The 27,718-nt window shown below is 41.9% G+C and overlaps 1 protein-coding gene across 1 annotated transcript; it reads left to right on the forward strand.

Moving 5' to 3' along the window:
• The first annotated feature begins 552 nt into the window (after positions 1–552).
• Positions 553–27,718, forward strand: LOC134375063 (death-inducer obliterator 1-like). Its single transcript, XM_063093208.1, is given in 15 exon segments — positions 553–660; positions 663–1,390; positions 2,152–2,473; positions 4,418–4,630; positions 7,894–8,107; positions 21,951–22,395; positions 22,535–22,694; positions 23,842–23,958; positions 24,102–24,152; positions 24,155–24,201; positions 24,467–24,609; positions 24,850–25,354; positions 25,647–25,800; positions 26,513–26,602; positions 27,497–27,718. Coding segments are annotated over 15 exon segments (3,519 nt in total).

Here is a 27,718-nt window from a genome sequence, read left to right on the forward strand (position 1 = left end):
CAGCAGTGTCCCTCCTGGGCCTGGGTGGGGGTGGCTGAAAGCTGGGCTCAGCTGAGCTCCTCCCCTCCATGAGGTCTCCAGCAGGGGGTGGTCAGCAGCCTAGGGCTCCAGAGCCCAGAGTGGACATGGCCAGTCCCCTTGTGGGTTGTCAAACTCGCTCTTGTGATCGTGTCCTTACCCCACTCACGCTGGTGCTTACTTCCTATGTTGCCTGCTCCATGTTCTGTAAAGCCTTGTCCTAAGCAGGTAAATGGCAGCAGGACACATTTGACTTGCTGACCGTCTTTTCCTACTAAACATTAGATATGTAACTAATTGAAGTTTCCTTAATGAGTCTCTTGAAATCATCTCACACGCCACACTTCATGAAACACTGATTAACAGGACTGACTGCTGCACTGCTCCATGTCTTGTAGATAGAAGGTGGATGGTTCCATTTCCTCTTATTTACATGTAGGCAGGTTATGCTCCCTCCTGTGTGTGGTTGAGTTTGTGTGATCTTTTCACTCAGTGGCTTGCTGCTAATGATGTGATGACATTTTCTCATTAGGTATGGAAGATAAAGGTGACCCAAGCCGTGCGGAGGCACCTGAGACTGTCAAACCTACAAGGAAAGGCTTCAGCCAAACCCGGGGATTTGGAAGAACCACTGTTGCTAAGCTAGAGAGGGTGTGGGAGACATGGAGGCAGGCTCGCTGGGGCAGCAGCCCCTGCAGCAGCACAGCCTGGCCCTGCGACGCACTGGGAGGCAGCCACAGCACACCGAGCGGGTGGAGGAATTCCTTACAGCAGCTCAGCACCAAGGAAGACAGAATGTTCCTGTCTCCCTTGCGGATTCCAGTGAGCCAACATCTTGTCCAGTCCCAGATGTTGAAACTGCCTTGGAAGGGAGCGTAGGAAGTACCTCTGAGATGAAAAGTGGTCCCCACTCTGGTTCCTTGAGTGTACAGGAGTGACCTGCCTCTTCTGGAAAGGCCACAGAAGGAGAGGACAAGGAGGACACCTCTGACAATGACAGTGATGGCCTGACTTTGAAGGAGCTTCAGAATCGCCTTTGGAGAAAGCGAGAGCGAGAGCCACCTGACAGGCCCCTGAAAGGCATCCAGAATCACCTGAGAAAGAAGCGTCGGGAGGAGAATCCCACGGAAACTGTGCATGTCAAGGCAGGCACTACTGTCGAGAATGCTCTGCCCAGCAAGCTAGAGCCAGAGAATGTCCAGAGGGTTGTGTCCCAGGCAGTGACCGATGACCAAGAGAGTCAGCGGGAGAGGGCAGCAGCTCAGCAAGTTAAAGGTGAAGAGAGCAGGGACTCGGGCAAGCCTAAACCTGAATGTGAGCTGCACGACCCCAACACCCTGGACCGCATGTGTCTCCAGCCTCGTAACAACAGGTGGGTCATGGGAGGACAGGGATGGGCTGCCCCAGCTTTAAAAGAAATCTGTGTGGTGAAAATAGTGTTTATATTTGTTTTGATTTTAAATGTTACAAAGCTAGGCTGGATGAATAATTTGTTCATTCAAAAAAGACGAATACATCATTATCAAAAAAGGAACGAAAGGCCTGCCTAGAGCCACCCCTCCCCTGTGTAGCCACCGGACATGTGGCTGTTTACAGTCAAAGTGATGAGCATGGGAGGAGTTGAGAATCCCCTGCCCCCACCCAGCCATGTGCAGCCAGTGGCTGCCGAGTAGACCACACGTGGTCTCAGTAATCTGTCAGAGAGTGCTCCCCTAGACTGTTCCTTGGGAGACAGCAGAGGGCCAGGTGCAGACTGGTTGAACCCCAGTGTGGACCTGGGGGCAGCTCAGAGTCTTCGCTAGACTTTGGTGTTAAGGAATCTCTGTTGGCTTTTTGGTGGGACAAAGGCATCACTGCTGTTTTGAGGAAGTGTACACTGAAGTAGTTTGGGTACAATGCCTTGAAACCCTATAGCTCACTCCAGCCAAAAAAGGATAAAAATGACTTACTTGCATGTTAATAAAATCAAGAGAGGGACATATGCATCTTCTTCATTCTGTTCTCTGTACATTTCTCTATATTGGTATTTTCTAAGCAATAAAATGTTAAAACTAATTGGACTTCTTAATTTGTCAAAAAGTGAGTGTTTGTCCCTCACATCCCATTCCTAATATCACTGTTTTGTGATTTCAGGTTTATGAGTTGCTGTGACCGATGTGAAGAACGGTTTCATGGAGATTGTGGGAGCGCTTCTCAGGCTCGAGGAAGGCTTTTGGAAAGGAACAGGGAAGATTATATCTGCCCAAACTGCACCGTTCTGCAAGTGCAGGATGAGACTAATGTAGAAACCACAAATCATCGGGAAACTAAATTTAGACCTGGAGATGCTGATGACAGAGATTTTACAAGTACAGGAACAATGGAGCAAAAATCTAGTGAAGACCAAAAGATAAAGAGGAGAGTTGAGAAAGCTGCAAATCCAAGCAGAAAGAAAAAACTCAAGCTTTGCCAGCCTGTGTGTATTTTGCCTACCGAGGTAAATATTAAGGGGTTGACCTTATGGATTCCAGACTTGCTATTGGTAGAAATATCAAGGCTAGAAAAATTTGTTTTGGAATAAGCTAATTTTTACCAGGACAGCTGGTGCATGTGGAGCGGGGTCTCAGGAGCTCTGCCCCCGTCTCCTGCCCACACCATCTGTACCTACCTCGTCTGCTGTTGTGCACTTAATTCTTAACAATCACTTTTATTTCAATGTTCTTGATGTTACTTACGTATTTTATGTGTATCAGCAGCATTCTTTGTCAATTGCTTAAGTGCATGTGCCCCCCTATGTGCCCACACACACCTTCTCGAGCTGCCTATTGGTTCTTGTGCCAACTCAGTGTGGGAAACCCTGAGTGGTGGTGGGGCCTGCATCAGTCCGACCCTCACTACTTCTTGTCCTCAGTGTATCACTTCTCTGTCTTGCGGCTCTTTCCTTGACTTTCCTTCCCACCTGGTTTTTATGCCCCTCTGGGGCTGTGATTGTTTATCATTTTTCCTACATATGTCAGCTTCTGCTGTTGAGAGCTGTCACATGCTGTCATAATCTCCATTCCAGTGCCAACGAGGGGGTGTGACTCAGAGCATGTTTCCTTTGGGCCTTACTGAGTCCCTGGCCCACCCCTACCCTGGCAGCTTGTCTTCTAACAGAGGCCAACTGAGCAGGAAGCTTTGAGGTTGCTGTGTCTCTGCCTTATGAACACTCTTGCACTGTGTTAGCTGGAAGGTGGAAGTGGAGGGACTGAGCCATTTGAATAAGGACTGAACCATGAAAGTATTAAGAGGGACTAAATGGAAATATGACATTACTGTCACAATCATTAAGAAAAATTAATAGGAAAATTATCTATTTCATGTCTTTATTGTCAATGTCTTTGACTTAAGCCTATATAAAATTTTATTCTCAGTAAAATAGATTCTATGGAGGAAAAATAACTATGTTAATAATTTAATTTGAGAAATAAGTTTTCACTTAAGTACACTTGAGGGACGCATTCATGTGTATTTAGTCTTGACCATCAAAACAGAAGCAACCAAGTGTACTTCTTGTGCTGTGTTAGGTTTCTGTTACTGTATAACACACTACCACAAACTTAGCTTAGAACAACACATATTTATGGTCTCAGTTTCGGTACCTCTCAAGCCTGAGCATGGATTAGCTGGACCCTCTGCTCAGAGTCTTAACAGGACTGCAGTCACTCATCAGAGGCTCAGCAGGGGAAAGATCCCCTTCCAGAAGCGCAGAAGCGCTCATGTTGTTCAGTATATAAGTATGTCCCATGCAATTATGCAATTTTTGTGGCATACTTATGAAATGTTTTTTGTTTATGTGAAGTTCAGATTTAGTTGTGTGTCCTGTATATTATCTGGCAGCCTTACTCAGATCCTAACCTTGGTTGTCCCTCTCAATATGGGGCAGCTTATTTCACAATCAGTAATATGGAGTCTCCTCTCTTAAGAAAAGGCCAGTTTTTCTTAAGGGATTTTGCCTGATGAAGTCAGGCCCTTTCTGGTCACCTCATTTGGGGCCTTGATTACATCTCTGCACATTTGCCCTATAGCAGAAGCTGCTTGTGGATATGAAATCTCATCATGTCCACGGACCTTGCTCACACTCAAGGGGGAGGGAATTATATAGAGGACATGTACCAGGGGCCGGAGTCCTGAGGGTCACCTCAGAGTTCTGCCCACCACAGATGGTGTGAAGGACAGTTAAAATGTGAATGCCTTGCCTCAGTGAAATACATTCATATAGTTTGAATACATAAAATAAGGTTTTATTCATATTAAAAATACTGTTGGTATCTCTTCATTAAAAACCGTGAGCTTGGTACTCTACATCGTGATTTTACACAGCACTTTAATGCTGAAATTGGCCAGCGCACTGTCTGAAGCTCCCTGTTTTGCTCTGCAGGTGGTAGAGGCTCCGGGCACCTCCAGGTGTACCCACCCTGGGCGCTCCAGTGTGGTGCAGCCCAACCTGGCCTACTGCAGCAAGGACAGTATTCTTACACATGCTGAAGTTACTATGAAATGCCTAAGTTCAGGCAAAGAACAGAAGCCAAAATCTAAGGAGAAGATCAAGATGAAGCCAGAAAAGCTCCAACTTCCACAGTATGGTGTTCGGGTAAGCTGGCTAAGACCAGCCACTTGAACAATTGGAGCAAAATTTGTGTAACAGTGTTTTCTCCCCGAGACTTGTTTTTTTTAATTTATCTGTAGAATGTAGGGGACAGCAGGTACAGATGTACTGCAGATAGTAGCACCTTTACTTTTGTCTTCCACCTTTTCCATGTATTTGTTTTTTTATTACCCGCTAGCTGAAATTCAGTCATGTAAATGCAGTAAAGCAAAAGCAGACAACTCACTGCTGCCTGGAGAACATAAGACTTCAGGACACTGGCAGCAGTCTTGAAAAAAGAGTTGGCAGTCACCCGATGGAGTTTGTATAGAGAGTAGACACACAGGGCAGTTGGGAGGGAGGTGAGCTCTGGACAAGGCTACGTTCTTCATTTGAGACCTCACTCACAAGACTGTTTGTTTATTATTTTCATTTATTTTTTAATAGACTTTACTTTTTGAGCAGTTTTAGGTTCACAGCAATATTGAGCAGGAAGTACAGAGATTTCCCATGTATACCCCTGACCCACACATGTGTAGCCTGTCCCATTATCAACATTGCCCAACAAAGTGGTACATTTGTTACAGTTAATGAAACGGATTTTCACATCATTATCATCCAAAGACCATAGTTTACATTAGAGTTCACACTTTTTTGCGTATTCTGTGGGTGTGGACAGATGTTTAATGATATGTATCTACCATGGTACTGTTGCAGACTTTCATTACCCTAAAATCCTCTCTGCTCTGCCTATTCATCCATTCCTCCTCCATAACCTCTGATCTTTTTACTGTCTCCATAGCTTACCTGTTTTTATTTACTTGTTTTTTATTTCAGTTTTTTTGCTAAACTAGAAATTTATTTAATACAAATGTGAATATTAGTGAAAAAGAAAGATCTCAAATCAACAATTATCTTTGCACCTTGGGAAACGAGAAAATGAACAAACTAAGCCCAGACCTAGCAAAGAATGTAAATAATAAAAATTAGAGCTTAGAAAATGAAACAGAAAATAGAAAAAATGGGAAAAATCAATGAAAGTAAATGTTGGTACTTTGATGAAATCCACAAAACTGGCAACCGTTATCTAGATGGACTAAGAAAGACTCAAATAACTAAAATCAAAACCAAAAGGTGTTGTTAAAATCAAATTTACAGAAATCAAGAGGGTTATAAGAGTATACTATGAATAATGGTTGGTCAACAAATTAGATCATTAGATGAAATGAATGAATCCCTAGAAACACAGCACCTACTAAAAGTGAATTTTGAAAGAAACAGTTTGAACGGAACTATAACTAGTAAGATGAGTGATTACATTTTTTGGATTGCTGCTGTAGGACTCCCTTGAGGATTTCTTACAGGGCTGGTGATGTGGTGGTAAACTCCCCCAGTTTTTGTCTGGAAAATACACTATTTCTCTCTCATTTCTGAGGGATAGCCTTGCTGCATATGGTATGCTTGGCTGGCAGTTTATTTCTTTCATTATTTTCAATATGTCATCCCACTTCCTTCTGTCCTGCAGAGTTACTGTTGAAAAGTCTGCTGTTAGTCTGATAAGGGCTCCCTATAAGGTGACTTGATGCTTTTCTTCTGCTTCTTTTAAAATATTCTCTTTATCTTTGAGCTTTGCCAGTTTGACTGTTGTGTGTCTTGGAGAGGATTATTGGGGTGAATCTGTGTGGGGATCTTTGAGCTTCCTGGGTCTGAAGGTCCATGTCTCTTCCTGTTCCTGGGAAGTTTTCCATTATTATTTTACTGGATAGGTTTTCCATGCCTTTTCATTTCTCCTCTTCTTGAACACCCTTGATTTGAATTTTTGTGTGTTTAAGGTTGCCTGCTAGCTTTCCTTTTTAAGAACATTTTTTTTTATTTTCTTTTTTTCCTTTCTTTCTTTTTCTTTCTTTCTTTCTTTTTTTTTTTTTTTTTTTTTTTTTCCTGCCTGGGTAATTTTAAAAAGTATGTCTTCAAGATGGAAAATTATTTCTTCTGCTTGTTCTGTCCTGCTGCTTAAGGCTATTGGTTGTATTATTTTGTTGAGTGAATCTTTTAGTTCCATGAGTTATCTTCATTCTTTTATAAGGTATTAATCTCTTTGTAAACTTCTTTCCTTATATCCTAGATTTTTTTCTCATTTCATTTTGCTGTCTGAGTCTTCTCTTATCTCAGTGAGTTCCTTTAAGATTGTTGCTTGGAATTCCCTTTCAGTCCTTGAAAGGACTTATTGCTATATAGGGTCTGGTATATCAGAATTACTGTATTCTTTTGGTGGTGTCATTTTCTTGGACTTTCTTATTTCTAGTATCTCTATGTTGATGTCTGGTCATCTGGTAGAGAATAGTTGCTTCTTCTGTTACTCTGGAGTGGGCTTTAAAGAGAGGGATGTACTCTTCTTTTTCCAGAATCCACTGGTGGCTTTCCTTGTGTCAATGCAGTCGAGGGTCTGGTGGGCTGCCTGCATGACAGCTTTGCTACTGTGGTGGTCTTGAGCTGCTTTTGCAGCAGCCATGGCTGTGGTGGTGGCTGTGGTGGCCCACCCACTTGGAAGTGGTGTTTTGGTGTGCTTCATGCCTGCTTCCAGGCAGGAGATGCTGCCCTCTGTTCATGCCAAGGACTCTGGGCATGGCCTGCTTCCGGCTAGAGGAGACTGCCCTTGGCTCGTGCCAAGATTGTCCTGTTTTGGTACTCTGTGGAATTTGGGGAGAATTCAGGGATGGCTGGAAATCACAGGTTCTTGTCCAGGCCTGTCCTGGGGCTCAGGTTGACATTACATTTATGACAAGCAAAGCATTAACTAGCACTGTTTGGAGAGTCTTCTTGATGATTTTCAAATGCATATGTATCTTTTAGGTGACTTAATTTTTAAAGTTGGTAGTTTTGAATCATAGAACTGACAAAGAAGTGGCTGCTGCTGCACCCAGGAGGAGAATGGCAGCACCAAGCATGCCCTGGGCGTGGCAGAGGATAAAGAAACATCATTGTGCTCTTCTTGCATCCTGTGTCACTGCTCTCATACCTCAGCAAGGATCCCTCTGTGTCAGGGATCTTCTTGTCGCTCAAAAAGTTGGAATCCTGAATAAGAGGTGCGAGTGGTAAGGGTTGGCTGGATGTGCAAGGGTAGTCAGACTGCTGCTGAGCAAATGTGGTGTGCAGACTCAGGGTAGATGACCCAAAGAAGAAATAGGATTATGACCTTTCTTTCTCAGTGAAATGAAGTGGAGGTGTACTTTCTGGCCTTCTTAATGATTGGGGATTTACTGATTATCCAGGGAGGCATTAAAAGCTCTTCTCTGCACAAGAGACCGGCTCCAGAAAAAAGTGAAGGCACAGTGAAGAAGGCGGTAGTGGCTTTTTCTAAGATCAAATCCCTCAGGAAGGAGACAACTTGTGAAAGCAGCATGCCGTCCTGGCCAAGCAACCAGAATTACAGTGCAGTAAAGCTGGAAAAGACTTCCACTGTCTCATCATCACTGTTGTGCAAACGTATGTATCACCTGGGGGCTGGCCTCCTGAACCCCTCCCTCTCTTTCCAGATAGCCGCCTCCTGAGCCTGTCCAGGACTGGGGGTTGCAGTTGTGTTTTAATGCTGATCATAAACAGTGGCTACACCATCAAGGCTGGAAACTAATGTCCATGTCCAAGTTACCACCTGACACTGAAAATCTATCTCTAGTCTGTTAGGACTTCCAGTCAGTGTTTTCCAAAAAGCTGTACAAACCTCATTACTAAATGTTTCATCTTGATGATTAAGTTTTTTAACCTGTTTTTATTATTAGGCTCTGATAAGTATTTGTATTGTCTTCAGCAAAATCTGAATAGACTGCCCAGCGTTTAAAATTCCTCATTGTCCAGACATTAGTTAATCTTCTTACAACCCATATAAAACTTTAGTTTTCACACATGATCTGCTCTCAGCACATAAAATCAGCCCCTTTTTTTTATCTGCTGTGGGAACCTCTGCAAATTAGTGTTGCATCTGATGTTCAACTTAGGTATGCTTTTCAGGAGTTAAGTTTATTTCTGACTGGACAGGTGGGAGTTTTTTCATGTCCTACTCATATACCGCACGCCCACATAACGTGCATTTGAATTTGGAAGAGCATTTACTGCTGCTCTGTAGATCTCATAGTGTTGTGCTCACACACGTGGAGCTGCAGGGTGTCCTCACTGAAGGGAAAGTGCTGAGAATTCTAAGCATGAGTGGCTCCCTAGTATTAAAGGTCATATCCTGGCACACATTTCAAATTAATGAAATGAAGTTATTTCAGATAAATCCATGAAACTCCACATTAGATCATGCAGCTTTAGATCTTGTTTCTCAGACTAATGCTGCACAGTTAAATTATAAAAATTTAAATTAGACTTATCAGATACATTTTATTCTATTATAAAACTATGCTCAAATCAGTTATTTATGCCATTCATGGTGCATTTTTTGCCTTTTAAAACACCAAAAAGGTTAAATAGCCCTAGATTTCAGGATTATAAATGTGTTCTGTGTTTTCCTTTTAATACATCACTTGCACACACACACACACACACACACACACACACACACACACACACACACACACACACACACACACACACACACACACACACACACACACACACACACACACACACACACACCCGTTTTGGTTATGTAAACAGCACAAGACCTAAGAAATGGAGTCCCAAGTAAATTGACTTAACCAATTACTGTATTATAACGAATCTCCATACACCTTAGCTTGTTTGAGCTGAGAATTTCATGCTAGCAAATAGCACATCTAATATGTTCATTAAGTTACAGCACGTTTACACAGCTGATGAGCAGATGTAAAAATAAGCATCACCTTTCTGTGAATGGGTTGGGAGCAGTCACCTTTTAATACTCTGGTAAAGTGCTTTAACTGAGTTGATTATAGCCACTTAACAGTAAAGGAAAGAAAACCCGGGGGGTATAAATAACTACGGGAGAGATAATTTGGGTGATTCATTTTAGTTCAGTTAGTTTTCCTCTGTGTCGACCAGAATTGGAGAGCTGACCCTGAGACTCCAAGTGCGGGGGTTGAGGAGAGTGTGCATTGGAGAAAGGAAAAGATGAAGAAATAATTTGCCCTAATCTCAATCTTATCTCCTACCTCACTCAACTTTTGATGGGGGACAGGGATGGATGGAAGCCCAGATCAGTGAGGCTAATTTCTGTACTCATAGGTTTTCTCCTTTGGCCTTTCCCACTTCTTCCATCAGCTTTTCACTGATGCTGATACGGCTGATTAACCTTCCCAGCACATCTCTACATCTCAAAATTGAAATGGATGGATATCCAAAATTTATAAGGGACATTTGAGCTACTTGCTTCTGATCATTTTCTGTTTCCCCAGAAATTTCATCTTTCCAAAAGATGGTTGGGAGTAGAGTAGGGTCATGGGTAAAATAATCTAAATTCAATGTGCCTCTACCTCTCTCTCCCACCAAACATCTCTTGGACTTTGTGGTAGCAGGGCACATCCTCTGAGTCCTGACAGGTACAGCGGGAGGGGGCAGCATGAACACAGACCATCGTAACTCTGCACCCCATGAAGACCCTTCCTTTGCCTCCCTGGCTGGCTGTGGAGATGTCTTCAGGTGGTGGAGGTCTTGAGGCTGATACCGGGTCCAATTCCAGTCTGTGTGACTGTGTACATTGTGAGAAGTCCTGTGGCATAGAGCTGAGCATCGTTGCTGCTTGTGGAGGTGACTGTGACAACATCCAGTGTGCTTCCATGTGGCTGGTGCTGCCCTCAGGGTGTGGGCACAGGTACAGCTTCTCAGTGATCTGGGCCTTGCTGTGCAGGAAGCTCTCTGCTGCTGCTTTAAGGAGGTGTGCTGCCCGTTAAAGTATCCTTCACGTTCTCAAGGTGATGGGATTAACATGCAAATGTTCCTCTGATTTTTAGTAAATTGATTTTGGGGGATTTCTATATAATTTCTTTAGTTTACAGGCACAATTTTTATTTTAGTGCTCCCCAAGAGCATGATGTTTCCCTTGTGTTTTTATATCTGTTTGCTTCCATATTGCTTCTCTTTGTTTCCACTGTTTACCCCCCATTAGTCAAGGCATGAAATGGGCTGAAATTTTTTTTCTAAAGTATTCCTCGTTCATTGCAATTTTGAAATGGAAGTGTCTGGTATTTATATTTACAGGCACAATTCCCAGTATTTTGTACTCCTAAAGGCTTGTTAAGTAATTTAAAACACTTGGGATATGAACAGATTTTAACTAGAAAACAGATTTCCACAGTTTAATTCTAGCTGTGGGAGTTGAAATGGAAAACTTGAATAACCTGCAGACCTAAACCCAGATAATTGCTTGTGCATATTCCCCATCTCAAAGCCTTGTCCTCCTGCTCATGTGTGTGTGCCACACAGGTGGCCAGACACAGGGTGAAATGGATCCAGTAGAACAGGTGTCCTCAAGGATAAATTGTGGCATGGGCTCCAGAAGCATGTTGCAATGAAATCATAAGGAGCAAATTTCCTGTAATAGAACAAATATATGGAAGAATACTAGAACCCAAGGATGTTTTGTAGAAATTTAAAGCTGGTGGTGGAGGGCGTGTCTGTATTTTAAAAGTTGCATAAGCCGTTTTTTTTTTTTCTTTTTTTTTTTCGTCTGTCCCAGGGTCGTCAGTGACAAATAAATGAGGCTGGGAGTAACCAGACATTGTACATTTAAACCAATATTCCCCTCCCAATTTGAAGAAATACCAAAATTTGTACTGATAAAGGATTTACCTTGACAGCTGGTTTTTAATGTTATCCACATAGCTGGAATTTTCTTGAAAGCCAATAATGACATTCTTTTTGTATTTAAAGTGTCTTACTTTTAAAAATATTGTTATTAGCATATTCATTATTACAAATCATGATTTTTCTTTATGCCCTTTACCTGACCCATCACGCCCCCAACTCCCTCCCTCCGTCCATCCCCCCATCTCTAGTAACCATTGGTTTCTTCTGTCCTTCTGAAAGTTCAAGGAATTGTTGTAGTCTGTTCTGTTTCTTTGTTACTTTATTTCTTAGTACCTAGTTATAAGTGAGAGCATGTGGTATTTATCTTTCCTTATCTGGCTTATTTCACACATCATAATTTTCTCCAGACTCATCCAGGTTGTTGCAAATGGCAGAATTTCATTCTTTTTTATAGCTGAGTAGTATTCCATTGTGTACATATATCACATTTTCCTTATCCAGTCATCTGTCGATGGGCACAGAGGTTGGTTCTATATTTTGGCTATTGTAAATAGAGCTGCAATGAACCTGGGAGTGCAGGTGTCCCTTCGATATGATGATTTCCATTTCCTTGGATATATACCCAGTAGTGGGATTGCTGGATCATATGGTAGTGCTGTCTGTATTTGAGGAAACTTCTTTGCTGTTTTCCATAGTGGCTGTGCTAATTTACAGTCCCACCAACATTGTAGAAGAGTTCTCCTTTTCCTGTATTCTCAGTAGCATTTGTTACTAATGGTCTTTTTAATAATGGCCAGTCTAACTGGGGTGAGATGATATCTCAGTGTGGTTTTGATTTGCATTTCTCTGATGACTAGTGATGCTGAACATTTTTTCATGTACTGTTGGCTATTTGTGTGTCTTTGAAAAATGTCTATTCATCTCATTTGCCCAGTTTTTAATTGGATTACTTGATTTCTTACTGTATAGCTGTTTGAATTCTGTGTATATTCAGGATATTAAGCCCTTGGCAGATGTAGAGTTTGCAGATATTTTCTCCCATTTTTTTAGGTTGCCTTTCTGCTCTGTTGATTGTTTCCTTTGCTGTGCAGAAGCTTCTTGGTTTGATATTAGCTCACTTGTTTATTGTTTATATTGTTGCTTGTGGCTTTGGGGGTCTTATTCATAAAGCCTTTGCCCCTTCCTACTTCCTGGAGTGTTTCCCTATGTTTCCTTTAAATTTAAAGGTTTGGGGTCTTTTATTCAGGTCTTTAATCCATTTTGAGTTGATTTTGGCATATGGTGAGATACTGGTCCAGTTTCATCCTTCTTCATATGGATGTCCTATTTTCCCAGCACGATTTATTTACTGAAGAGGCTGTCTTTTCCACAGTGTCTTTTCTTGTTGACTCTGTCAAAGACAGTTGGCTGCAAGTATGTAAAGTTGATCCCCTGGGTTTTCTCTCCTGTCACATAGATCTGAGTGTCTGTTTCTGTGACATTACCATGCTGTTTGAGCTTTGTAATATAATTTGAAACTGGATAGTGTTATGCCTCCAGCTTTTTTTTTTTTTTTTTTTTTTCTTTTTAACCTCAAAATTGCTTTGGCTATTCAGGGTCTTTTTTTATTCCGTATGAATGTTAGCATTGCCTTTTCTATTTCTGTGAAGAAAGTTGTTGATATTTTGATGGAGATTGCATTGAATCTGTAGATTGCTTTGGGTAGAATGGACAGTTTCACAATGTTAATTCTTCCCATCCAAGAGCCTGGAGTGTCGTTCCACTTTTTATGTGTCCTCTTTAGTTTCTTCTAGGTGTATTTTGTAGTTCTCATTGTAGAGATCTTTCACCTCCTTGGTTAAATTGATTCCTAGGTATTTTATTTTTTTGGTGACTATTGTAAATGGGCTTGCTTTCTTGATTTCTTTTTCTGCTAGTTCATTATTGGAGGATAAAAATGCTACTGATTTGTGGGTGTTGATTTTGTACCCTGCAACATTATCAAAATTGTTAGTCAACTGTAAGAGTTTTTGGTAGTGTGTAAGTTTCCTATGTGTGAGGTCACGTCATCTGCACACAGGGACACTTTGACTTCATCCTTTCCAATGTGGATGCTCTTTATTTCTTTCTCTTGCTTGATTGTTCTGGTTACTACTTTCAATACTATGTTAAAGAGGTATGGTGGAGTGGGCAAACCTATGGTTTGTCTATTTTATTTATCTTCTCAAAAAACAACTTTATGATTCATTGATTATTTGTATCATTTTTGGGGTCTCCATTTCATTTAATTCTGTCCTGCTAATTATTTCTTTCTCTCTTGTACTTTTATGATTGGATTGTTGTTATTTTTCTGGTTCTTTGAGGTGTAGTGTTAGGTCATTTTTGTGAAGTGTTTCCATTCTTTTTGATGTAAGCACTTATTGCAATATACTGCCTTCTTACTAGTGCTTTTGCAGTATCCCACAGGTTGTGGTAGGATGCATTGTTTTCATTAGTTTCAAGCAATTTTTTGATTTTTTTAAAAAATTTTTTCTTGGACCCATAGGTCATTCAGGAGTCTGTTGTTTAGTTTTCATGCACTTGAATAGTTTCCAGAAATTTGCTTGTTATTGATTTCCAGTCTTAGTCAATTGTGGTCAGAAAAGATACTAGGAATGATGTCAGTTTTTTAAAGTTTGCTGAAACCTGTTTTGTGACCTAACATGTGGTCTGTCCTGGAGAATGTTCCATGTACTGATGAGAAAAATGTGTATTCTCTAGTTGTTGGATGAAATGTTCTGTAGATGTCTGCCAGGTCCAATTGGTCTAAGGCTCAGTTTCAGCCCTGTGTTTCTTCGTTGGTTGGTGGCCTGGAAGGTCTGTCCAATGCTGAGAGAGGGGTATTCAGGTCACCTCATATTATTGTGTTAGGGTCTATCTCTTTTTTTAGGTCTATGAGTGTTTGCTTTACATCTCGGTGCTCCAGTGTTGGTTGCATATATACTTATGATTGTTAATATCTTCTAACTGGAAAGATCTCTTTATCATTATATAGTTACCTTCTTTGTCTCTTTTTATGGATTTTGGTTTGAAGTCTTTTTTATCAGATAGAACAGCCACTCCTGCTCAGTTTTTGTTTCCATTTGCGTGGTTTATCTTTTTCCACCCCATCACTTTTAGTCTGTGTTTCTTTATAGGTGAGGTGGGTCTCTTGAAAACAGCATATGGTTGGGTGTAGCTTCCTTAGACAATCAGTCAATCTGTGTCTTCTTAATGGGGAGTTTGGCCCATTTGCATTTATGGTTGTTATTGGTAACTATTGCTTTATTGCCTGCCATTATATTGCTTTTCGTTTAGATGTTTTCAATATTATTTTTTCCTTTCTTCCTCTTTTATTTTTCACCCTCAATGTTCGTTAGACTTTTCAGGTAACACGATTTAACTTCTTTCTCTTTCTTGTTAGCATTTTGGTTTTAATGGTGGGTTTTGGTCTTTCTTGTAAATCCATGAGAGTGATTATCATTTTTGAGTTTCTGGATGCAGGACTCCTTCGAGAATTTCTTGCAGGGCCTGTCATGTGGTAGTGAACTCCCATAATTTTTGTTTGTCTTGGAAATACACTATTTCTCCCTCATTTCTGAAGGAAAACCTTGTTGGATGAAGAATTCCTGACTGGCAGTTTTTTCCTTTTAGTATTTTGAATATATCATCTTACTTTCTTCTGGCCTTTAAGGTTTCAGTTGAGAAGTCTGCTGTTAGTCTGATGGGAACTCCTTTATAAGTGACTTGACACTTTTCTCTTGCTGCTTCTAGAATTCTCTCTGTCTTTAAATTTTGCCAGTTTGACTGTAACGTGGCTTAGAGAGGATCTTTTTGGATTGCATCTGTCTGGGGATCTTCGGGCTTCCTGGATCTGATGGTCGGCATCTCTCTCTGTGCCTGGGAAGCTTTCTGTCATTACTTTCTTGGTTAGGTTTATAATGACTTTTCCTTTCTCTTCCCCTTCTGGAATACCCATGGTTTGGATGTTTGTGCACTTGAAGTTTTCTATTAGCTCTCTTAAATTTTCATTTTAAATACCCCGCCCCTCTTTTTTTTGTCTGCCTGGGTTATTTAAAAAAGACCGTCTTCTGGGTCTGAAATTGTTTCTTCTGCTTGCTCTCACCTGCTGCTCAAGCTTCCTGTTCTGTTTTTTATTTCACTGAATGAATCCTTCCTTTCTAGTTTTGTTACGTTCTTTTCAAAAGTATTAATCTCTTTGTAAATTTCCTCCTTCATAACCTGGATATTTTTCCTTGTTTCATTGTGTTCTCTAATTGATTCTTCTCTTATTTCTCTGAGTTTTGTTGATCAGTGCTTGGAATTCCTTTCCAGACATCTCAAGGTTTTCCTGCTTGATGGAGGCTGGAACTTGAGAATTACCATATCCCTTTGGTGGTGTCATATCTTCTTATTTATTTGTATTTCTGTTATTTTCATTGGTGTTTGGTCATCTGATAGGACACTTGTTTCTTCTATTACTCTGGAGGGGGCTATGAGGGAAGAGACTTTGTCCTCTGTTTGTAGGCTGTGGTGGTGACTCTTGTATCAGTGCAGTTGGGTGCATGTTTGGCTGCCTTGGCTCCTTTTGGGTCAATGTGCATGGCCCCTCTGGGGTTCTAGTGGGCCTGCAGCTGCAGAGGAGTTTGGCTTGCAGGATCCTGCACTCACCTGGGTGATGGCTCAGTTGGTATGTGGAGGCCCCTCCAGGGCTCTTGGATGTGTGCGTGGACCTACAGCTTCATTAAGGAAGTGTTTTACTTTTTATAAATTAAAGAAGTAGCCTACTGTTGAGAAAATTAGATCAGGGAAAGGTTTCACATCTCTGTAAACTTGAACCTGCTGGGTGCGATCCCGTCAGCACTATCCTGTGGCATCCTTAAGTCTGTCCCTTACTTGTTCCCTTTGTTCTTGTTCATCAGCCACTTGGGGAAGTTGGGTGAGGGGTAGAATTTCCAGCCAGTAACAGACATATGAAAAAATGCTCAACATCACTCTGCATCCGGGAAATGCAAATCAAAACCACGTTGAGATACCATCTAACTCCAGTTAGGATGGCTAAAATCCAAAAGACTGTGAACGATAAATGCTGGCGAGGCTGCGGAGAAAAAGGAACTCTCATACATTGTTGGTGGGACTGCAAAATGGTGCAGCCTCTATGGAAAATGGTATGGAGGTTCCTCAAACAATTGCAGATAGATCTACCATACGACCCAGCTATCCCACTGTTGGGAATATACCCAGAGGAATGGAAATCATCAAGTCGAAGGTATACCTGTTCCCCAATGTTCATCGCAGCACTCTTTACAATAGCCAAGAGTTGGAACCAGCCCAAATGCCCATCATCAGATGAGTGGATACGGAAAATGTGGTACATCTACACAATGGAGTACTACTCAGCTATAAAAACGAATGAAATACTGCCATTTGCAACAACATGGATGGACCTTGAGAGAATTATATGAAACAAGTCAGGCACAGAAAGAGAAATACCACATGTTCTCACTTATTGGTGGGAGCTAAAAATTAATATATAAATTCACACACACACACACACAAAAACCGGGGGGGGGGGGAAGATATAACAACCACAATTATTTGAAGTTGATACAACAAGCAAACAGAAAGGACATTGTTGGGGGGAGGGGGGGAGGGAGAAGGGAGGGAGGTTTTGGTGATGGGGAGCAATAATCAGCCACAATGTATATCGACAAAATAAAATTTAAAAAAATAAATAAATAAAATAAAATAAAATAAAATAATTATTACCAAAAAAAAAAAAAAAAAGAATTTCCAGCCAGACCAGTCAGTAAATTCGCCTGCTCTTCAGTAACCTTCATAGAGCCTTTTAGAGCTACGGATCTACTCTAATACACCCTAAAGGTTAGTACTCTAGGAAAGTCCCTTCGATGGCATTATCAGTGTCAGAGATTGCAAAGGTCTCCTCTGAAGAAACCTGCTACAGTTCCTCTGGTATAGTGCACAAGCTCCAGATACATTTGTATAAAGTTGTAAACTATTTAATATTTGTTTGTTATACATCAACACTAACATAGTTATAGTCTTAGCTTTGGGGAATTAGAGAAGTAAATTTAGGAAATTTTGCTACTTTTATCTACTTAAATGAAAGTTGAGGCAACTTTTACTCGATGCAAACCTGGAAGTGTTCAGTGAGAAGAACACATGGTAACTGGCCGCACATCCTGCACTGTGATTTGCACAGTGCCTTCAGCTCTGGGGTTCTGTGCATATGGCCCTCTGGGACAGGGGGAGTGTAAATGGACTATTTTAACATGCTTCTGCCTTGCCAGTTTAAGTAGTAAACAATTTAGGCACAAAAAAAAGATAGATGTTTGTTAAAATTTAACCTTATTAAAGTGAACAGTGTTTGTTTCTGGCTCGGAAAATCTGGACAAACAGCACCTCTGCTCCCAAATGAGCCATGGCTTTGACAGCCAGGCACATAGCTGCACAGCTGGGAGGTGACCCGCACTGCAATTGAGAGCAAAATCCCCTCATGATATGAAATTCACTTGAAAACGTTCAAGCATATTGAGGGAAGCAAAAGCAAAACATTTTCTTTTGCTACTGGCACCTTGATTTTTCACACCAGGAAAAATCTTGATGTTGAAGAAACAGTTGAGATGGGAAATGACATTGTGCATGTGCCTTACTGAGATCTAAAAATAGAGCAGAATTTACTCACATGCTTTATCCACTGTGTCTCTTCAGAGCCTACGCTTGCAGGTTCATAGAAGAGAAACAGTCCTTACAGCTGTAGCTGATGGTGAGGATTCGGGACACAGTGGGCGTGAGAGAGGGTTTGGAGCCCGACTTCCCTGAATCAGTCACCAGCACTGAGAAAGGGGTGCGTCTCACCTGTTCCTTTGCCTGTGCGGAGCCATCCAGTGTGTGCAGTCACTGGACATGAGTGTCTGTGGGGTTGGTTGGGACTGTGCTGACTTGATCTCTTCCCCTTATTTTTCATCCCTGTCCTGCTGCAACTTCCATGTGGTTTATTGGGCAGATTCTACCCAGAGGAGCGAGCACATTAGCATAATTCCCTTGCTGGAGGCCAGATTATGTCCTCCTGGTTTCTGTGAGTCCTTCTAGTGCCACCCAGTGTCCTGTGATGCTGTATTGCCACAGCCATCCTTGTAGTGAGACAAGACACCTAGTTTCATGCTTTGGGGGAATTAGCCCACTAGGGTGTGCTGCTGCTCCCTGTGCCAAGGTCCTGCTTCATTCTGTAGTCGGCTGGACCCCAAACAACTTATTTCCATTGTAAACAAATGGCCAGGCCCGGCAGCAGCAGTTTCATCCGGGGCCGTGGCCTGGCCATGGGAGCTGTTCCTCCTGCTGCTAAGGTTTAAGCCAGCTCCCTAAGGTGACACCTTTCCTCCCTACAAGCAGGCCCCATGGGTGCTGAAGGAGGCTGTGTGGACAGAATGGCTGCCCTCCTGTCCAGTGGACAGATGTGAGGGGACTGGGTGGCACACCTATGACCATGACACAGTCAGTGCTGCCGGGATGACATCACTGCTGACCAGCAGAGAGCTCGGCAGCTGGCAGGGGTGTCTCATCCCTGAAAGGCGGTGCTGCTGTTTCTCTAGAATAGGTTTTTTTCTGGTTGGTTAAAGAGTTATTCCTTATTCTCCTGTAAATTTATACACAACATAATTCACTAAAAAGTGAACTTGTAAGTTACATTTTAGCTGTGCTCAAAAATGAGTTTCTCTTTCGCTGCCATTCCAGCAGAGCTGACCCAAGTCCAGCACCACCGATGCGGTTGCCACTCACAGTGGGACAGAAGTGCGTGCAGGTCCCTGGGGCGGATGCTGGGTAGATCTTTTGGCATGTTTTGAACATTTTCCCTCAAAGTAGAACAGAGGCTTAATATGTGTCACAGGAAACCAGCCGGTAAACTGTGGGCAACTGGCCACTGATGTCTCCCAGTTACAGAACATTTTATCAATAATTTACTTATTCCTATTTATGTACTCTTTAAAGAGTAGGTAAAGGATAATGATGGTTGGTTTTTAAGAGAAGCAGCTAATTTTATAAAATATCATCTTCGTAGTTAAGGAAGGCAATTACCTTTTTTAATGTATTACATTAATTTACTATTACTGCTCTTCGGTAATCAGTGACTTTAGTCACATGTCTTGGAAATGTCCCAGAAATAACCTCTTGGTTTTTCCTTGAATGAGGGAGAAAATACATCAACTAGAGTAGTTGTGGAAGTTTTAATCTTTCATGGACATCTCATTTTAAAGCTTATGGTCTGGAGAAATGTAGGTAATGTTTCTGAAGTGAACGTGTATTTGTAACCCGAAACAATGTGAACGTTAAATGTCACTAAGGTTTGGTTTCAGGTCATATCACACAGGTTTCCAATGTGCTGTATTCAAGGTGCTTTGTTGAGGTTTCTGGAAATGCCTTAGACCGGTTTTTTAGAGTTATCTAGAAGTATAATGTTAAAATATTCTCAGAAAAATTTCTGTTTATAAAGGCAGTGACTGAACTGGTTTTAGGTCTCGATTTCTATCATGATAGGTTCATTCTTTTCATGACTGCTGGCTGGTCGGCTTCCTGGCTGGTGGGTGGTTTCATACAACTGTCTAGGCCAATAGTTGCTTCATGGTGCCCTTGCTCAATGTCAGAGTCCTTTGACATTGTGAATCTAGCACTACTTCCTTGCTGTGCTTTACATGTTCAGCCCTTCCCTGTCCCCTGCACATCTTCTCCCGTGGAAAGGGGACTGTGCTGATTTCATCTAATCTAAACTCTGGGAGCCATTCAAGTTTGATGCAGCGAACCTCGCTAGCTAAATCTGAGTTGTTAAAAAATAAATTTCCAAATACTAACATACTGTGATCCCTTTGGTATACAAATTTGATCTGATAAAATAATACACGTAAAAATGTTAAAACAAGGTGTCTAGACAGTAAAAGGTAGTCTTTGTTGTTTTTCCTAGTGTGTCTCTGTTTTCTATTTTGTCAGACACTGTCATTGCTGTATAGTGCACTTCAGTTGAAAACTCAACTCCCAGAGGCATGAAACATTTAGAGAGGTGTGGCTGTTGTAGCATGTGAGCCACAGTCCCCAGGGGACACAGTGGTCTGTGGAGAGCCTCGACCACTGAGGCTTAGAAATGCTGCCAAGTATGGGGTTCTGTGGGCAGCCACCTGTGGCAAGAGGCAGGCAGGGTGTGTGAGGTTGGAAAGGCTCTAGGAGAGGAAAATATGGGATTTGCCATTTGTGTGAATTACCATTAAAAGGAGGGTTAGGACAAAAAGTATGAAAGAAGTTGGGATTAAAGTTAACTTTAATGCCTGTTAACACTGTCTAATTGTCCTACGCTTTGGATCCATGTAGTACTGTTGCAAATTTGTAAAACAAAGGAATTTTATTTGTCCTGTAAATTGGGAAAACTGCAGCTCCCAGGTTTTTAGTGAATTGACTGAAAACTGAAGGGATCGCTCGAACATATGTTGAATCCTCTCACTTAGATATTTGGGAGTTTAGAGGCTTGCTGCTGAGCAGATACTTTGAGAAGAGCCTGTACCTCAACCACTCACCCTGGGAAACCCTCATCCCACAAGGCCCAAGACCACCTGCAGCCCTGTACCTGTTGGCATTTCACGCCTTGTCCCACTACCTGGATTTCTGACAAGTGACACGGCTGCCCGAACAAACAGCATCCATCGACACGCTATCTGCACTGGAGCCCCTGCCTCCCTGAGGGGTTGCTGTGCTGATCTTTGAGTTCTGGTGGACTATGCAATGGGTTCTTTCCTGGCATGTAAAGGTTCAGGGCTTTTGAGGGTTTTTTTTTTTTTTTTTTTTTTTTTTTTTTTTTTGAGCTTTTGACTACAATCTTTGTTTGATTTAAAAGCACTAATTTACTATCTACCACATTAATTCAGTTATGTCTAGAGGGCTGTAAATGGGGACATTTATACAGCAGCATTAGTGTATTGTTGGTTGCCAACTCTTAGTATGGGAAAATGACTGACTTTTCCTATGTTGCAAATTCCTGTCACCTTTCCATATGTCATTAATGGCATTACCTCCAAGTGACTTGTCCAATAGGACAATGTGGCATGTGAGACCTCCCTGCCCCCATGCTCAGATGTCCACTCGGGGTTGAATGTGCATGTAAGGAGCACTCGTCTGTTTACCCTTCCTGAGAAAACTTATGAAATTCAAGTTTACAAAAAAATTGCACTTGAATTCTTAAGTGCTACCCTAAATCCACGTAGGGTTTTTTTGTTTGTTTTAGGTAAAATGAAGTGTGTCCTTCAGTTTTAAAGCTCAGCTGAGGAGTAAATTGAGACTTTGACTGTGTAGTTTATTGGGTGAAGTAAGAGCTTTAATATAATAATATAATAAAGCATTTTTCTTTCTGAAGTAAGCCATAGTCACTATCATAAATACTGTTAGTAGCCCTTAATTAAGCTTCTTTTTTGAATTTTAAGATTTTAAAAATTCTTTTTTCTAAATGTATCCTATTCAGTAATGCCTAGTAAGCTCCTGCTAGTTAAGGGTGGGCGTGTTTGAAGCCTGTTCTCCTGTGTCACCTGCACACCTGTGCTCTCTCTCACAGCCAGGAAGGCAGACGGAAGAGCAGAGGAGAAGGCAGCGGTGGCCTCGGCCTCAAAGAGAAAAGCCTCCCCGGGCTGCTTGGTGGGCAAACGACCATCGCCAAGACATCTCGCTCCAAAGATGTCTCCTCCATTTGCTAATGTGGCAGCAGCCAAACCGGCCATTTAAAAGGCACCCTCTGGCTTCAAGGGCACCATCCTCAAGAAGCCGTGGCTCTCGGCCACCCCATCAGGTGGCACTTCTGCTGTCAGGCAGACGGCGGCTTCCAGACAGTTCCCTGGATCTGCTGCTTTGGTTGGAACCATCGGGAAGCCGGTAGCAACTTCTCTTCCTGTGGCCTCTCCAGTCCCAGAACACCTCAGGACCTGGAGCCCTGCCCAGTCACAGCCCAGTTCACAAATTCGGCAGAATATAAGACGCTCCTTGAAAGAGATTTTGTGGAAAAGGTGGGCTGTTGTCCTTGGTTTTTATCTGTGTCAGCTCTTCCATGTATAGGGTGATCACATTGAGATTGCCCCACTGTTTCAAAAATGTATTATATCTAAATACAAAGTGTTTATGTAGTTTCTTTTTCATTCCATTCAGAGTCAGTGACAGTGATGACTTAATCATGACAGAGAAAGAAGTAGGAAACATCACCCTTCATCTGGAGAAGGAAATGTTTAACTTGTTTCAAGTTACAGATATTCGCTACATGAGGAAATACCGCAGCCTCCTGTTCAACCTCAAGGATCCTAAAAATCAGGTGTGTGTGATCTCTATGTACTGCAATATTCCTGACGCAGAAGGAAACTTGGTGTGTGTTTTCTATTAGCTGAGTTTCACAGTAATACATCAAACAGCATTTGCAACATTTATATTCTTTCCATGAAAGTTAGAAAGTATTTTTATCCTCTGTGACACTTCTGTATGCCCCCATGTACTTGGTGTTATTTGAGGATCTTTCTGTTCCCTACCTTAAGTGGACTCTTGTCAGTGATCTCAGTGGCTGAAGTTCATCTTTTATTTCACCAGATTATCCTCTTCTAAACATTACAGTGCCAAATCACATGTCCATCCCTTCATTTGCTCTAAAGTAAAGTACAGATTCTTTAATCTAGAATATGGCTGTGTCCATATTCTGGCTTCAGACAGCCTTTTCTGCCTTATTTTTTTCTCTCTCAGCACTTGAGTGAGCCCGACAATTTGGGCTACTTCCCAGTAATAGTAAGGAGCAGCCCCTCCAGTTCTCACCATTTCGACGGGTGCTGCAGGTCAGCTCAGTCCTCATAGCAGCTGTGGAGTGGGGGTTGTTCTCCTGTGATTGATCAAAATGGAAATGACGTCTGAAAAGGCTGAGCTGCACACGTGCTACAGCCCCTTACCTCCTGCCTCCAGGGCTCACAGTCTTCTGGTCCTGTGTGTCACTCTCTGAGCTCTTAGCTGTGCAGTAGAACCAGGGTCAGATACTCTGCATCTCATCATGGTTAACAGCCCCCCAGCACAAGTCATTTCTTCCTGTCTATATTCCTAACATTGTATCTTTCTGACCTGTATTCCAAATTATGTACGTGGTTTTGTTTTTCCTGAGGAGGTGAGTTTTATTTTTTAAAGAAGAGTCAGTACAGTGTGGGCCTTGCTTGACTTTGACACCCATGTTTTCTGGGCCTCCATTTGTTTTCAGCTGGGTGGCCTGGTGCCTGCTCTCAAGGGACTGTTTGGGGAGGCAGGTGAGGTCGTGCCTCTGCAGGGCTCTGTGCAGCGCAGCCCTCCATTGAAAGCTTCTGTCTTTGTCCTGTGGTCCTTGAACCTCCAGGCAGAGCTTCTTGTGCTGCTTTGTTGTTTTCCATAACCTCCACATTAACACACACAGATATTGTTTGAATGAATGAATGAAAGATGTTTCTTTATAGGGACTCTTCCGTCATGTTTTGCGTGGAGAAATCTCTTTGGCAAAACTTGTGAGAATGAAGCCAGAAGAACTTGGATCTAAGGAAATTTCCCTGTGGCCAGAGAAACTGATGAAATCTGTGAGTACTGACTTATGATGGCTGCTTCAGATACCAGAGACTTAACTTTACCAGAAGTAAATTAATAGACCATTTGCAGGAGTGATATGCTTTCCTCCTGGAAAACAAGGTGTAGGGCTTGATTGTTGTCTTTTTTATTTTAGGCGATAGAGTCCAGAATTAAATTGTGTAACGAAAACAAAAAGACTGACATTAAAAACAGGAAACCATTCCCAATATAAAAGATTCTACACTCCTGTCAGACTTAGATATGAGCATTTGGTATTTTCAGGTTTCACAAAAGATAGAGTAAAATTTATCCATTTGAAATGTTTTTAGGTGTCTTTAGTTATTGGGCAGGACACTGAGCTTATAACAGATATATATAATTTTATTAATTGTCAAGTACTTGTATCCAGTGATCTCTTTTTTTTTCATCCAGTGGTTCTTAATCACATCAGACTTTTTTCATGTGTGCTGTTAATTTGGAAGTGGCATTGGAAAATAAATTACCTAGTCATTTTTTTTTCTTTGAGGAACAGCAAGAATCAGTACAAGCTGTCCCTGAGAAAAGCCCCCAGCCCCTTCTAGACGTCCGTAGCAATTTGTTGAAAAACACAACAAGCCAGCATGAGGCGCATCTTTTTAATCTAAATTGTAAAATCTGTACAGGTGAGCATAATTTTGGGATCCCATTAAACTGGATTTTGCTTAAAATCACTAATCCTTCCAAATGCGATGTTAAACCAAAAAAAAAGGGAGGGGGGGTGAATGGATTTCTGGAGTTTATGAAGTTAGCTCCTCTCTTTGCATTGTTGCTTTTGGGTTCTTGTAAGTAATTACCTGCTCATGAGCACGCTGTGGTCTTGGATGTGTCAGATTTGTCACCATGTCTTTCCTCATCTACCTCAGGTCAGATTTCCTCATCAGAAGATGAGCCACCTCTGAAAAAACAGAAATTGTTGGCTTCTGCTAAGAAAGAAGACTTAAAATCCAAGTGTGTCAGCTCTCCATCGGATCCAGTTCCTAACTCAGCTGATGAAGGAATACCAGGAACTCTGCCCAGAAATGCTTCTGAACTAGACCTGGAAAGTGCTTCTCATCCAAACCTGGAGAGAAAGTATTTCCCTGGGCCCCCAGGAGATGTCATTCTTGAGCTCTCCCCAGTGGAAGGCCGTGGGGATGCAGTGGTCACCACTGTCACTATGTCCAGCTGGGACTCCAGGACTGCTCCAAGTGGATCGTGCACAGTGACAGCCTCCATACCAGCCCAGCCAGACAGTGCCCATGTGGTAGAAACCAAACAAGGCACACTGATGCCTGCTTTGACTTCTGTGACGGTGCCCAGGTTCATACTGGCTAAGCCGTCCTCATCCCCTGACCCAGGACACTTGTCAGTTCCATCACAGAATATCAGGTGTGTATTTCAGATATAGTCTGAAAGAGCCAATGAAGTTTTCTTTTGAACTAATGAACAGAAAGGCAATTGGTGATTTCAACTCTGAGTTTTACTCAGAAATACAATTCAGTTTGTTTTTCTCTTACCAAAATGTCTATTTATATCATTATGATTAAAGCATTTATTGGCAAAAGTAAGCTACCAAAACTTGTAGGAATTCACTTTTAGTTTTAAACACACAGTCTTCATTGTTTTGAAATTCTCATTGTACAAGAGAGATTTCCTTATTTTTCCTGGTTTTGTTTTACAGTGTCTCAGAGTCACGTTCCTCTCCAGAAGGAGATATGACCTGCTTTTTATCTCAACTCAGCACCATTTGGAAAGGATTTATTAACATGAAAAGTGTAGCAAAATTTGTCACTAAGGCATATCCTGTCTCTGTGTGTTCTGATTATCTCAGTGAGGTTAGTACCAAAAGTATATGTGTGTGTGCTTTTGTGTATGTGTCTTTCACAGGAGTTCCTCTACTATGGGCAGACATGTGACACTCTTACGCTGGCTGCCTGGGCACTTAAATACCTCCAAAGGCAAGATAATGGTTGCCACAGTGGGTCAGCCGGTCATGCAGTTTGCACAGAGCAGAAATTTGGCTGAGCAGTTGGGCAGCCCAGTGATCTGTTTAGCAGTGATCTGTTTAGCAAGGGCATTTACCACACGTGTGTGCCCAGCCACCAGCATGGCCAGGCGTCTATAACCTGCATAGTGTGGGTGGCAGGTGTAACCCCCTGACAGGTCTTTCATTTTTCAAAGTTAACAAAGATGGCACTAGAATTTATGACCTTAGGAAGGAGTGGCAAGTCAGTTATCCTGGTAATAACTGAATCATTACTGTATGTGTGTGTGTGTGTGTGTTCACAAAAGATAATGTAAAAAGGTTGGGCAGCAGTTTCTAAACAATCCTGTTTGTCAGAAGGTTATTATACCACCTTTGGGTTTGGGAGCTTGTAATCCTGGATGGTAGTTCACCAGTCAGTATTTACTACAGTTATCACCATTTTCCTTGGAATTGTTGTTTTCTTGAAGTTTGGGTTGTTTGGTGCCTTCATGTTACTGCATTAGTCTCTTTTTGAACACTAGAGTTTCACAGGTGATTTACTCAAAGTACTTTTTATTTAGGACTTGCCCAACACAATTCACATCGGTGGGAGGATCGCACCGAAGATGGTTTGGGATTATGTTGGTGAACTCAAGTCTTCTGTGTCTAAGGTATCCGCTTATAGTATGGTCTCTGCAACAATGGAACATAGAGCTTATTTAAACATCTTTTTTAACCTTTCATTTTGATGGTTCACACTTGAAATGTCAGCCTGCAACTTACTAGATACTTTCAGGTGAATGTTAAAATAAGTTTATATAGTTACATTCCTGTGTGATGGTGTGTTTGAGAAATACGGTGATAGAAGGGGTTTTTTTCCTTTACTGTAATCATATGATTACATTTTAGTAAAAAAATGTAAAAACTTTATTTTCTCATTTTTATTTTTATTTTTTTATGATTGAAGGAGTACAGTGGGAATTTGGAGGTGATCTGCAAAAGGCACCGAGCCTGGGCTCTTGAATGGGTTTTGGTTTTCTGGGAACCCCTGAGGTTTAGCTACAGCTGCGTGTGTCTGTATGTACAGTTTTCCATCAGATTCCGAAAAGGGATTAGACCCTGTGCCTAGTTTAACCCTCCCATGTGGAGACACACAGGGAATGGCTGCAGATCATGCAGCTGCTCACCGTGCCCACAGTCACTGTGCATGCGGGAAAGCTTACTTTGCTCCAGACGCAGCTAAGCCTACACCTTACATGGCCTGTGTTTCTCACAGGACAGTTCTCTGAAATCGAGGCTGTGAGTGGAAGTCATTTTAAAGAGTCTCCTGCTGAAACCAAGTTTTGAGTCGGAAAGTCGGATGCTTGATTGTGAGTTTCTTTTACTACTTCATTATCTCATTGTTTCAAATGTTGGACAATAAGGCTATGAAAGTCAAAATCAGAATTGCTAAAATCTCCCATTTCAGGCTGTACTTTTGAGGTTTGGGTACAAATTTTAAAGCAGATGCTTTCCTCGCATGGCCACAGGTGAAGGCTTTCCCCTGTGGTCTGTTTGCATTGTAGGAGCTCTGTCTGATCCGCTTTCATCCCCTGACAGAGGAAGAAAAGTTTGCCTATGTTTCTCTCTACTCCTACTTGAGCAGTCGTGGCCGTTTTGGTGTTGTACCTAATAAGACCAGGCACATCAAGAACCTCTACCTCATCCCACTGGGTGCTAAGGACCCTATTCCATCCGCACTCTTGCCCTTTGAGGGACCAGGTAAGCACCAACTTTCTGGGTGGTGA

The sequence above is a fragment of the Cynocephalus volans genome, chromosome 4 (genome assembly GCF_027409185.1).
Source record: "Cynocephalus volans isolate mCynVol1 chromosome 4, mCynVol1.pri, whole genome shotgun sequence".
Taxonomy (NCBI): domain Eukaryota; kingdom Metazoa; phylum Chordata; class Mammalia; order Dermoptera; family Cynocephalidae; genus Cynocephalus; species Cynocephalus volans.